The following is an 11359-nucleotide window of genomic DNA, read 5'->3' as shown; positions in this document are numbered from 1 at the left end:
TTGTATTGATTTGGCAGATTTTTTTTTTTTTTTTTTTTCCAAATTTTCATGTTTTAAAATAAACGGCTTTACTGTTTGTTATGGATTAATGCTGATGAAAATCTGATGAATCCGATAATCTGAATACTAATGCCAAAATTATTATTATTATTATTATTTTAATTTCAGTCTTTTAATGAGATTTTTTTTTTTTTTTTTTACAATCTAATTATCCCAACTAGACATTTCTGAAGCCCCAAAAGAAACATCATGATCATTTCTGAATGAATAACTTTATCTATATAAATAAATACACAACACGGGACTACATGTCCACTGTAAAGAACAAAAATAAAAATAATAATACATTTAATTAATCTCATTTTGGTGTGTTTAAGTCCTACATTAGTCTATATTACTAGTAGCCTACATTATGTAGTAACCTCTGACATAATTTTCGCAGTAAGTGCCACACAGGCACCAAATGTTCCATGCTGGATTTTTGACATTTTTAGCCTCCATCTGTTCTACAATCTCACTTAATCCATTGTTGGTGTTCCAGTGCCTGTTGATGAACAGGTCCTAGGAATATAACGTTTGTAAGGTGGAAATGCTTTCGATTCTCAAACATCCATCATGTGAGGAGAGAAGAGCTGCTGCTGTCTGAAGAGACTGGAAATAAATAAAGTCTTTAGGTATAAACAAACAACTTTCAGATTAATCTGGTGCATAATGCTTGTTGGAGTACTCGTGAAATTGAGCTGTCTTATTTGTGGGTAGGGGAAATAGTATAAATACAGAACAAGTTTGAATTTGAATAAGCATTATAAATATTTTTCAATGCGTCATTTTTGCTTGATGCTCGTTCCCTAATAGCCTAATGCTGCTTACAGTATACGGGACCACGGTTATTGCTTAATTTTTTATGGGATCTGAGACAAAAAATTATTGATAATATGTAATGCAAAATCATATATTCATGTCCTCCGTTTTCCTTGCAACATCTAAACATGTGAGCAGAAGTATGACTTTTATTTCTGAAAATGGGACTTTTAATTATACCGGAAGTAAAACGCTTCCTGGTTGCAGTTGCAAATCTAGCCTGTCACTAAACCGGTGACGAACCAAAATGGATTATTACAATTTACTAACAACATGTGCATTTATTCATTTGCTTGTTTCCATTCCGTATGCATACAGTAATTATGTTGAGGTAAGTGTCTTTATTCATAGCTGTTGTAAAGCGTTTCTGTGATTCATTGAATGGACAGTGAAGCATTCAGCAGTAATATTCTCGGCTCAGCAGAAAGGTTAATTAATTTAGTATTAATTTAATATTTTCTTTCTGTGTTAATTCAGATTTGTTATATATAAGCACACACATACATGCATATATATGTGTATATATATATATATATATATATATATATATATATATATATATATATATATATATATATATATAATGGCCATACATACATATGCCTGCAATGTCCAAACTAGGTAGGCAGCTTACTAGGTTTTGAAACACAGCCTGTGTGTTACATTATGATGGCCAGTTTGTTCTAAACAGCACATTTCTCTAGGCATTGGCTTTGTTTAATCAGTTACTCATTACCTCGACTTACAGTTTTCTGTTCAGATGATAACAAAGCACAAACGTAATCTTACTGGCACATTTGGGAAGCTTTTTTAATAAATGAGCAAGTGTAAAGTATCTTATTGTTATTGTTATTCACTCTGTGCAAGACAAAATGCCTTTTCATCATCTTGTGTCATCTTTCACTATTCTCTTACATCATATTTGATATGTTTCAACATCCACATCCACACAAGTACATCAGTTTTACAATATAACTAGCTTCACCAGTTCAAAACCTGTGCATGATGATTAATGTCACATTGAATTTCAAAGCAATCATTTCATGCCCCTTGTAATTTTTCTTTATAAAGTGCATACAGCCAGCATTCATTCAACACATGTGGAGGCAGTTTTTGCTGTTAGCACTTTGCCATCTTATTACTACTATAATTTAAGTGTCTTTCATAAGCTTTTAAAAATGGGCAAAGACTATGTATAGTCTCAGTTTACATTTCTTTTACCCTTGGATTTACCTGAAAATGAGAATTTTCACATTTTGTACTATAGAGAGTTTCATTAAATTAATAATGCATTATTTATGTATTTTTTAGAACAAAGCTGGACAGTTTTTTAGCAGTGGTCATACCAACAACTGGGCAGTCCTGGTAAGTTTGAATAAATTAGAGTTGTGTGCAAATAGTCGAATATTCAATCTGGAATTATTATTCAAAAAATAAAAACACTATTTGAATTTTACTGTATGTTTCTCAATATGGTAAACTTGATTTATCCTGTGACAAAGACATTAATATTCAAATACCTCGTCCAAGTTGTTTGTGATTTAAGATAAGGAACATTTATTTTAAGGATTTTTTTTATTTATTTACAATTTCTGCTTGATAAAATATTTTAGATCATGGCATGACTAGTAAAAAGTACATTCATAAAATGTATTAAATTTCCCATGGAGTTACGTGAATTTATTAAATTACATGATGACTTTTCTGGGTTTAGAAATCACACTTAAATTTTTATTTTTTTTAACAGTGGTACAGTCTTCTTCAATGAAAAAGGGGGTGGATTAAAATAATAAATAGCTTGTTTTTTTAAACTGTTTTTAATGTCTTACCTTGTTTTATTTAAAATTATCTTATTTTTCTTATTTAAAATAAATTGAAGTCGTCTTGAGGCCTCCTTAGAGGTTTTCTGAGGCCCTGTAGTGGGCCCTGACCTCTGTTTAAGAACCGCTCTATTATAGTAGTGTTATTGTTAACTAAAACTAAATTAAGAATAGTTTTTTTATTATTAAAATGAATCTGAATAAAATGTTCATATTAGATGAAAAACCAAACTTAAAAAGTTAAAGTAGTAAAATTACTAAAACTAAAAGTAAAATAAAAATACATTGAATCTTAATGGGCAAAACAACAAGACATCACAGACTGTTAGTTAATGCTGTTTAACCTTTATTTTAGTCTGCTGTTGTAGTTTCTGTAAAAATATTGGTTAAAGCTGACCGGTATTTATTGCCAGTTAACATTAATGTAATTGAGGGTACATAAAGATATATTAAAATAGCAATATAATATAATATAATATAATATAATATAATATAATATAATATAATATAATATAATATAATATAATATAATATAATATAATATAATATAATATAATATAATATAATATAATATAATAGAATAGAATAGAATAGAATAGAATAGAAAAGAAAAGAAAAAAGCTAATTCAGAGGTATAAGATAATTTTATAATGTATTTAGAATAACAACTTGCCAACATTCTTTCTTAACTGCTGCTTTTTCATGATTTTTGGAGTCTTATAATCATGTTTATGTCTAGGTCTGCACGTCTAGATTCTGGTTTAATTATCGGCATGTGGCAAACACGCTGTCAGTGTACAGAAGTGTAAAGAGACTGGGCATTCCAGACAGGTAAACTTTCTCATTTACTTCAATAATGCTCTATGGCATTTTCTCTAGACACAAGCAGTGGCTTGTTGAACCACAATATAATTGGACCAATCTATTGTATATCAACTATTTTCCCTCCTGGCATCCTCATTACACAGTGACACATTATTTAAATAGTCTTTACCCACTGTTTTTCCATTACTTTACTTGTGTTCTCCAGAGATAGCTGCATGTGTGCTCTTTTGTCACGACGTGGCAGTGATATTTGTCTCTAGCCGCAGTAAAAGTCTTCCTGTCTGCTCTGATTAGATGTGTTTGCTCTGCTTTCCCAGTCACATTGTGCTGATGCTAGCCGATGATATGGCCTGTAACTATAGAAACCCCAAACCAGCCACTGTGTTCAGTCATAAGAACATGGAGCTTAACGTGTATGGAGATGATGTGGAGGTGGATTACCGTGGATATGAGGTGAAGCTGCTCTTGGTTTTAAACAAATATATTGGATACCAGTAAGGCTTGTCATCAGTTCTGCTAGTTGTTTCATAACAATATTTTTTAAAACTCAATTATAATATTTCTAAACAAAGTCAAAGAAGAATCAACTGTTGCTTGTCTCTGAGTAACATACAGTAGTGATGTTTCCTGAATGAACTGATTGATTTTTTTTTTTTTAACAAACCTGTTAAGTGAACGATTCAGAAAAATTAAAAGGATTACAATGTAAAATATTATTATTGTGTAGACTACATAAATATAAAAATGCCTACGTGTCATAATGGATAGTCACTGGAAGAATCAGAATTATTTGCTTGCGCACAAGCAGCTCCGTTTCCTCTCTGGAGTCGCGTTCAGTCTTCCGCCATGTAAATAGCGAATCCGCCATGCCGCGAGCGCAACTGCCTCTTAAAGGGAATGGGAGATGAGACTCTGATTGGTTTATTGCATGTTATGCCCAAAACACACCCATTACTCATAAAGATTAGAATAGGGACAACCTTTTTAGACAATGCGCCGGGCTCGCTGGCCGTTTTTGCTGATGTTAAACTAGAAAAAAGATTCAGATTTGGACACGATCTAAGTGCATCTGTGCCTTGCGCTTTAGACCATGCACTTAGATCGTTAAAATAGGGTCCTTTGAGTTTTGAGACCCAAACCTAAACTCGGTCTCTGCACTTTTCACTTGCTTTTTGTGGCAGGTCTTCTTTTGAAAGCATTTCTTTTTGTTTTGCAGGTCACAGTGGAGAATTTCCTGCGAGTCCTGACAGGGCGTCTCCCACCCAGCACCCCTCGATCCAAACGTCTGCTTTCCGATGACCGCAGCAACATTCTCATCTACCTGACAGGTCAGACCGGTCACAGCCTCATTACTGGCTTTTTCATTTTTTGTTTTTTCCTGAATCTGTGGGTGTCCATTTTCACAGGTCACGGCGGAAACGGCTTCCTGAAGTTCCAGGACTCTGAGGAGATCAGCAACATGGAGCTGGCGGATGCCTTTGAGCAGATGTGGCAAAAGAGGAGGTACTTATAGAAAGAGCTGCAGTGAACACGTAGTAACTCTTAACATTGATTTAATCAATAATATATCAACTCAAATATATGAATTAATAATATTTAACACACACAATCTCAATCTTGTTGGGAAAGATCTGTTCTGTTAAATGAATGGTTATAGATTTGAATCCAACTCTGTATCCATGGATATCACTTTTATGCGCTTGACCGAGCCACTTAAACTTGGGTTGTTCCAGGGAGACTTCGACATAACGAGTAAGATGTTCTGTAAGATGATTTACATAAAAATGTGAATAAAATCTAGTTAATTTGTCATACTAGTAGGACAACTGAACAAATTAAAACCAACAACCATCGACAAGCGAGCACTACTCACATTTTATTCAGAAAATTCTAAAAAACTTTATACAATTGTTAGTTCTGGTACTCAAATTTAATGGGCCAAGCAGCATTCTAAGAGTGCTGATATAACAGTTCAAGAGCACTGAGACTTTTCATTATCACTTCACTTGTTTGCGCTTGTGCAGACCAGCATAGTGACATACTCTCAGTCATACGATATCATTACAATGGACTTATTGATTTGGGGGCCCTAAGCAAATTTACCCCTTCACAACTTAAGTAAATATTTACTAGCCTACCTTATTTTTTTCAGATCACAAAAGAAGACATTATAAAATAAAATGCTTGCACTTGTCCATTTAATGAATTGTAAACTTCTTCAGCCTTTTCACAAAAAGGATTCAAATGTCATCAAATTATCCCATGCAACTCCGTATTCCAAGTGTTCTTAGAGGGATAGTTCACCCAAAAATGAAAATTTGATGTTTATCTGCTTACCACAAGGGCATTCAAGATGTAGGTGAATTTGTTTCTTCAGTAGAACACAAACAAAGATTTTTAACTCAAGCCGTTGCAGTCTGTCAGTCATATATTGGAAGTGAATGGGACTCACGTCTTTGAGAGTCAAAAAAACATACACAAACAAAACCAAATTAAACCCTGCGGCTCGTGACGATACATTGATGTATAAAGACACGAAACGATTGATCAGTGCAAGAAACTGAACAGTATTTATATTGGGTTTTTTTACCTCTGATTCACTGCAATGTCCGAACTGTCCTGAGTGCTGTTCACGTCTTCTTCTTCAGCCGGCACTTCAGATCGCAGACTTATAAGTGCATTACCACCACCTACCTCTCAAATGGACTATTGACACTCTTTCTACAACCTCAATTAGGAGTGTCAATGGTCCATTTGAGAGAAAGGAGGCAGTAATGCACTTATAAGTCTGCGGTTTGAGTTAAAAATCTTTGATTGTGTTCTACTGAAGAAACAAAGTCACCTACATCTTGGATTCCCTGAGGGTAAACAGATAAACATCAAATTTTCATTTTTGGGTGAACTATCCCTTTAAGGCATATGGCAGGATTTTCTGAGAAACAATTCGAAAATGTAATCTATTATTAAGAGAATATCTCCATTCATCGCATTTGTGCATTTGTATGAATGCACAGCAGTTCGCTTCAGTGCGCATAGGAAAAGCACCCAAGCAATTCATTTTGAAACATGAAGACAAATAAAATCATTACACGAAATACAATACTTTCTTCTCTAAGGTTAATATATCTGTTCCGAGAAGGTCAGACAAGATTATGCAGCCTGGAAAGTGCACAAATACACAATGGATTGTTTGCCAAATATGTTTCGCTAATATTAGATGGGGCCCTAACCATCCGCTTACCTCGCTTATAGATTAAGTCCATCCCTGACAATAGTAACAGATTTATGAGTCTTTATTAGTCAATGAATCATTAATTTAACTGATTTGCTCACAAACCTGGGATACAAACTTGTCTTTTTCTATAAAACTCTGCATGTTCAATCCAATCTTTGTGAGAAGCATTCACTCAACTCATTAGTAGCTGCATGGTTTCATTTGAAACTATTTTCATTGGTGGAGTAAAAAATAAAAATAAAGTACTTAACAACATTGCATCTAAAAATGTAAAAGAAACTCTAAAAAAAAGTCTCAATAGAAACGTTTATTGAATGCTTATTCAACCGCTGAATAAAAGCAACGTAACACTTTCAGTCATATCGACAAATGTATTCATACAGCTTAATATTTGTGTAATTGCTGCTTTTGAGAGCAAATTGCAGAAATTGACCAATACAAATTCCAAAACACACATTAAATGACATCGAACATAAAACATGCAGTCAAACCTTTATTGTGTGGCTCTTGGCCACAGTATTGATGTACATGGCTGAAGCCATGCTGCAGCTGCCTAACGTATTAATTGTGTGTTATAAATGCTCTAATAGGCTGTTTAGGTTCCAGCGCAGTGTAAATATTGTGGGAGGCTAGTGTGAGGTGCAATGAGAGCTTCCTCTCTTCCTGTAGAGCACTACAGCACTGGATGTTTTGTGCCTGTCAATGTGGTAATTGCAGGCTTGATCCAATAAATTACTGAAGCCCCTTTTGTGCTTCATTGCATCCCCATTACATCTTAGGTTCATGTGATTCCAAGCCTTCTCATTCTCTTCCTCTCGCTCGTCAGAGATGACCAGAAGTGGCTTTTAATTTTTATTATATATTTTATTTTGTGAATGGAGCATTAATGGATGCTAGGTTCTTGGTTACCGTGGCAACGGCTTGCAGAGAGTGCTGTGTTGTTTGTATTGTGAGCGTGGCTCAGACAGCCTTGAGCCCTGCACTGCAGGTCAGACCTAGCTCTTATTACTTCATGACCAGGTTTAATTACAAGCGATAGTAGATTGCAGCATTATCCAGGCAAAGTAATTTGAATCGGACAAGAATCAACCGGCTCGAAAACGGCTTCCTTTCTTTGCAGGTACAACGAGTTGTTGTTCATCATAGACACGTGCCAGGGGGCCTCCATGTATGAGAGGTTTTACTCGCCCAACCTCATGGCCCTGGCCAGCAGCCAAGTGGGAGAGGACTCGCTCTCAGTGAGTCAAACCTTCTGATCTTGATCTTCTGCATTTCTGGCAGTTAACATTAGTTGTAGCTGTTGGATATTATTGCAATTCTGCAGAACCTTTGAAAAATCATTGACATGAAAATCATAGACAACAAGATTTTTGGAGCTTAAATAAAAAAATCAAAGCAGTTTAATAGATGGCTTATGGATCCTTACAGAGAGATATTTCAGAATTTTAAAAGAAATTAATACTTTTGTTTAGCAAGGATGCATTAAATTAATAAAAAGTGACAGTAAAGACATTTATTAATGTAACAAAAGATTCTTATTACAAATAAATGCTGTTCCTCAGAACTTTTTGCTCATCAAAGTATCCTGAAAAAAATATCTGTTCCCACAGAGATATTAAGCATCTCAACCATTTTCAGCATTGACAATAATAACTGTTTCTTGATCACCAAATCAGCATATTAGAATTAGGATTAGAATGATTTCTGATGGATCATGTGACGCTGAAGACTGGAATATATTATATTTTAAAGTAAATTAGAATTGTTGTTTCAAATTGTAGTAATAGCTCCCAATATTACAGTTTTCACTGTATTTTTGATCAGATAAATGCAGTCCTTCAAAAACATTAAAAAAAAGATATTAACCAATGGAATTGTATCTAAAATGTTTCATCAGACCAGCTATGTGAGCATTGTTAATCTTGTTATTGAAATTATTGATGAAAAATTATTCTGAAGGGTTTGTTACTAATTTTGTTTACTATAGTAAAGATAAGGCAGAAAAATATGTACAGTATCATGGCAATAATTTTAATTAAAACATACAGTTTTTTTTTTACAAGGATATATTCATCTAGACATTTTTTAAATGTTTCGAAATTTGGTAAAAATTTGACAAGATAAAATAAATAAATATAGTGGTGTGATAAATAAAATATGACGAAATATGGCATACATTTAAAGCATGTTTTTGTCAAAAGACAGAAACTGTACCAAAACAACTGGTAATAGTTTTTAGTGCAAAAAATTGATTGCAAATTATTTATTGTTTCATTTAGTCACATTGGACTTGGTATGAACAGGCTATAATACAATAAACTAGACTAGATGGTCTGTAAACCATGATTCCCTAGAAAGCCTTGATAATTTATAGTTAATACAGATTTTAAATTATTAGAGAAGTATATAATATTGGAATTGGTTCACCTGTATTATTTTGTCCCTACAGCATCAGCCAGACTTGGCAATAGGGGTCCATTTGATGGACAAGTACACCTTCTACTTACTGGAGTTCCTGGAGGAAGTCCACCCTGCTAGCCAGGCCAACATGAATGATTTAGTAAGTATGTGTGTGTTTGTTTGGTGGTCGTTTATAATTCTAGCCAAATGATATGGAGAATACAAGGTCCCGTAAGAGCATTTCTCTTATCCACTAGTACCAATTGAACTTAAAAAGCGTCTGTCACAGAGACGTCCTGTCGCCTCAGATGAAAAGAACAGCCTTAGTGGACCACAGTTCTCTTAGCACGTCACTTTAAACAGAGTGGCTAATACAGCTGTAGGTCAGACAGCTTTGAAACAGTCAGGAGGGAGACCTTTTCTCTGAAGGCTTGGGTGAGCCTGAGTTTCTCTTCCATTCATCTGAGTGGTTGGAGTCCCACCAACTCCCACATTCCATTTTGATCTCTCCTGCCCTCCACATCCTCTCTGCTTGGCACAGTGCTTCCCAGATCAAACAGGTCCAACAACAGCCTCTTTTCTGGCACTTTTTTGTTCCCCTTGCTCTTCTCTCACTCTCTCTCTCCATTCTACTGGATTAGCAACGATGTTATTGATTTCCCGTGGGAGAAAGAGAGAGGTTTGAATGTTGATAGAAAAGGGCCACTTGAACTCTCATGAATGATCTCTCGCATGAATGATCTCTTTTTCACTGTCATCAGAAAGATTGCGGAATGTCTTTCTGGCTTTCACTGTGCACTGGGAGTTGTGCTAAAAAATAACGTCCATTTAGTTGAATTCTGAAATTGCATCATGTACTCTCTTAAAACTGGCATCTGAACAGGATGTTCAGTAAATGTTGTTTAGAAGTCATGTAAAGGTTGGTTTGTTGTCATTCCAGCCATAAATATATTTCTGTTCAAAAGTTTTGGTTAGTAAGAATTTTTTTTTTTTTAAAGTGACAGTAAAGACATTTACATTGTTGCAAAAGTGTCTGTTTCAAATAGATATTCTTTTGAATTCCCTCTATCCTGAAAAAGGTCACGATTTCCAAAAATATTAAGCAGCAAAACTGTTTTCAACATTGATAATAATAATAAGATTTAAAAAAAAATAAAAATAAATAAATAATATGTAGAATAATTATTAGAATGATTTCTGAAGGTTCGTCAGTAATCAGTAATGTCTGCTTCAGCTTTGTCATCGCAGAAATAAACTGTATTTTATATCATATTAACAGTTATAATAAATTTTTTTTTAAATTGTAATAATATTTCAGAATATTACTGTTTTTACTATATTTTTGATCAAATAAATGCTTTGATGAGAATAAGAGACCTTTTTCAAAACATTTAAAAATCTTGCCAACCCCGAACGTTTGAACAGTAGTGTAAAGAGCAAATGTCACATCACTGTTCACTTTTATTATTATTATTATTATTATTATTATTATTATTATTATTATTATTATTATTATTTCCCTGTTAATTAGGCTTAATTAGGTGTTCATGATGGAATTGCTGGACAGTGATGTTTTCATTTATAGCTGTTTTTTCTTTTCATTAACATCCAAAGAGTCAATAATTTACAAAACTACTTGGTCTTTAATCCTAATTTTTTTGTCTTTTTTGTTGATTTATCAGTTGCATCTCATTAATTTAATAAGCTTATTTATTGCATTAATTCTCAAATGCTTTAACATGCATTTAACAAACATTTTCAAAGGACCTCTTGATGTTTTTGGTAAATTGTATTAAATGATTCTGTTTAGTTAGGCTTGAATCATTTTAAAATAGTTTTATATTGACATGTTTACATTGATATGGACTAAACTATGCAGTTATTGTAAACTGATATGCCTCTGCACATGTTCCTGTTGAATCAAAAATCTTAGTCCACATTACTGGTCTTTTTGTGCATTATTCATATGTGCATGTTATTCCAGTGGGAGAGAGAAAAAAAAAATGTCTCCATTTCCCAGTCATGATCTCGGTTCCCAGCAGGTCAAAATTTCCATTCTTTCCGCAATCAACTGTAAACTCGCATTCAAGTCTGGCTCCATTCTGATACAGAAAGTCCACCTTTCACAATCCAATCATTTCTCAGTGGATAAAATCAGACATTATTGAATCTCATTGAATATTCAGTTTCAGAATATTCAGTGAAATATGCCATATTA

The 11359-nt window shown here is 33.8% G+C and overlaps 1 protein-coding gene across 1 annotated transcript in view; it reads left to right on the top strand.

Annotated features, from left to right (window-relative positions):
* Nucleotides 1-1036: 1036 nt before the first annotated feature.
* The window catches only part of LOC109096578 (GPI-anchor transamidase), a 44200-nt gene continuing 33877 nt past the window's right edge, over nt 1037-11359 (top strand). The window contains exons 1-8 of the mRNA XM_042719270.1: nt 1037-1192; nt 2173-2226; nt 3421-3512; nt 3824-3959; nt 4723-4834; nt 4913-5009; nt 7862-7979; nt 9191-9301. Coding sequence (XP_042575204.1) covers nt 1109-1192; nt 2173-2226; nt 3421-3512; nt 3824-3959; nt 4723-4834; nt 4913-5009; nt 7862-7979; nt 9191-9301 — 804 coding nt within the window. The 5' untranslated portion in view covers nt 1037-1108. The remainder of the gene's footprint in view (nt 1193-2172; nt 2227-3420; nt 3513-3823; nt 3960-4722; nt 4835-4912; nt 5010-7861; nt 7980-9190; nt 9302-11359) is intronic.

Source organism: Cyprinus carpio, chromosome B2 (assembly GCF_018340385.1).
Source record: "Cyprinus carpio isolate SPL01 chromosome B2, ASM1834038v1, whole genome shotgun sequence".
Taxonomy (NCBI): Eukaryota; Metazoa; Chordata; class Actinopteri; order Cypriniformes; family Cyprinidae; genus Cyprinus; species Cyprinus carpio.
This window is presented reverse-complemented; position numbering and strand designations above follow the sequence as displayed.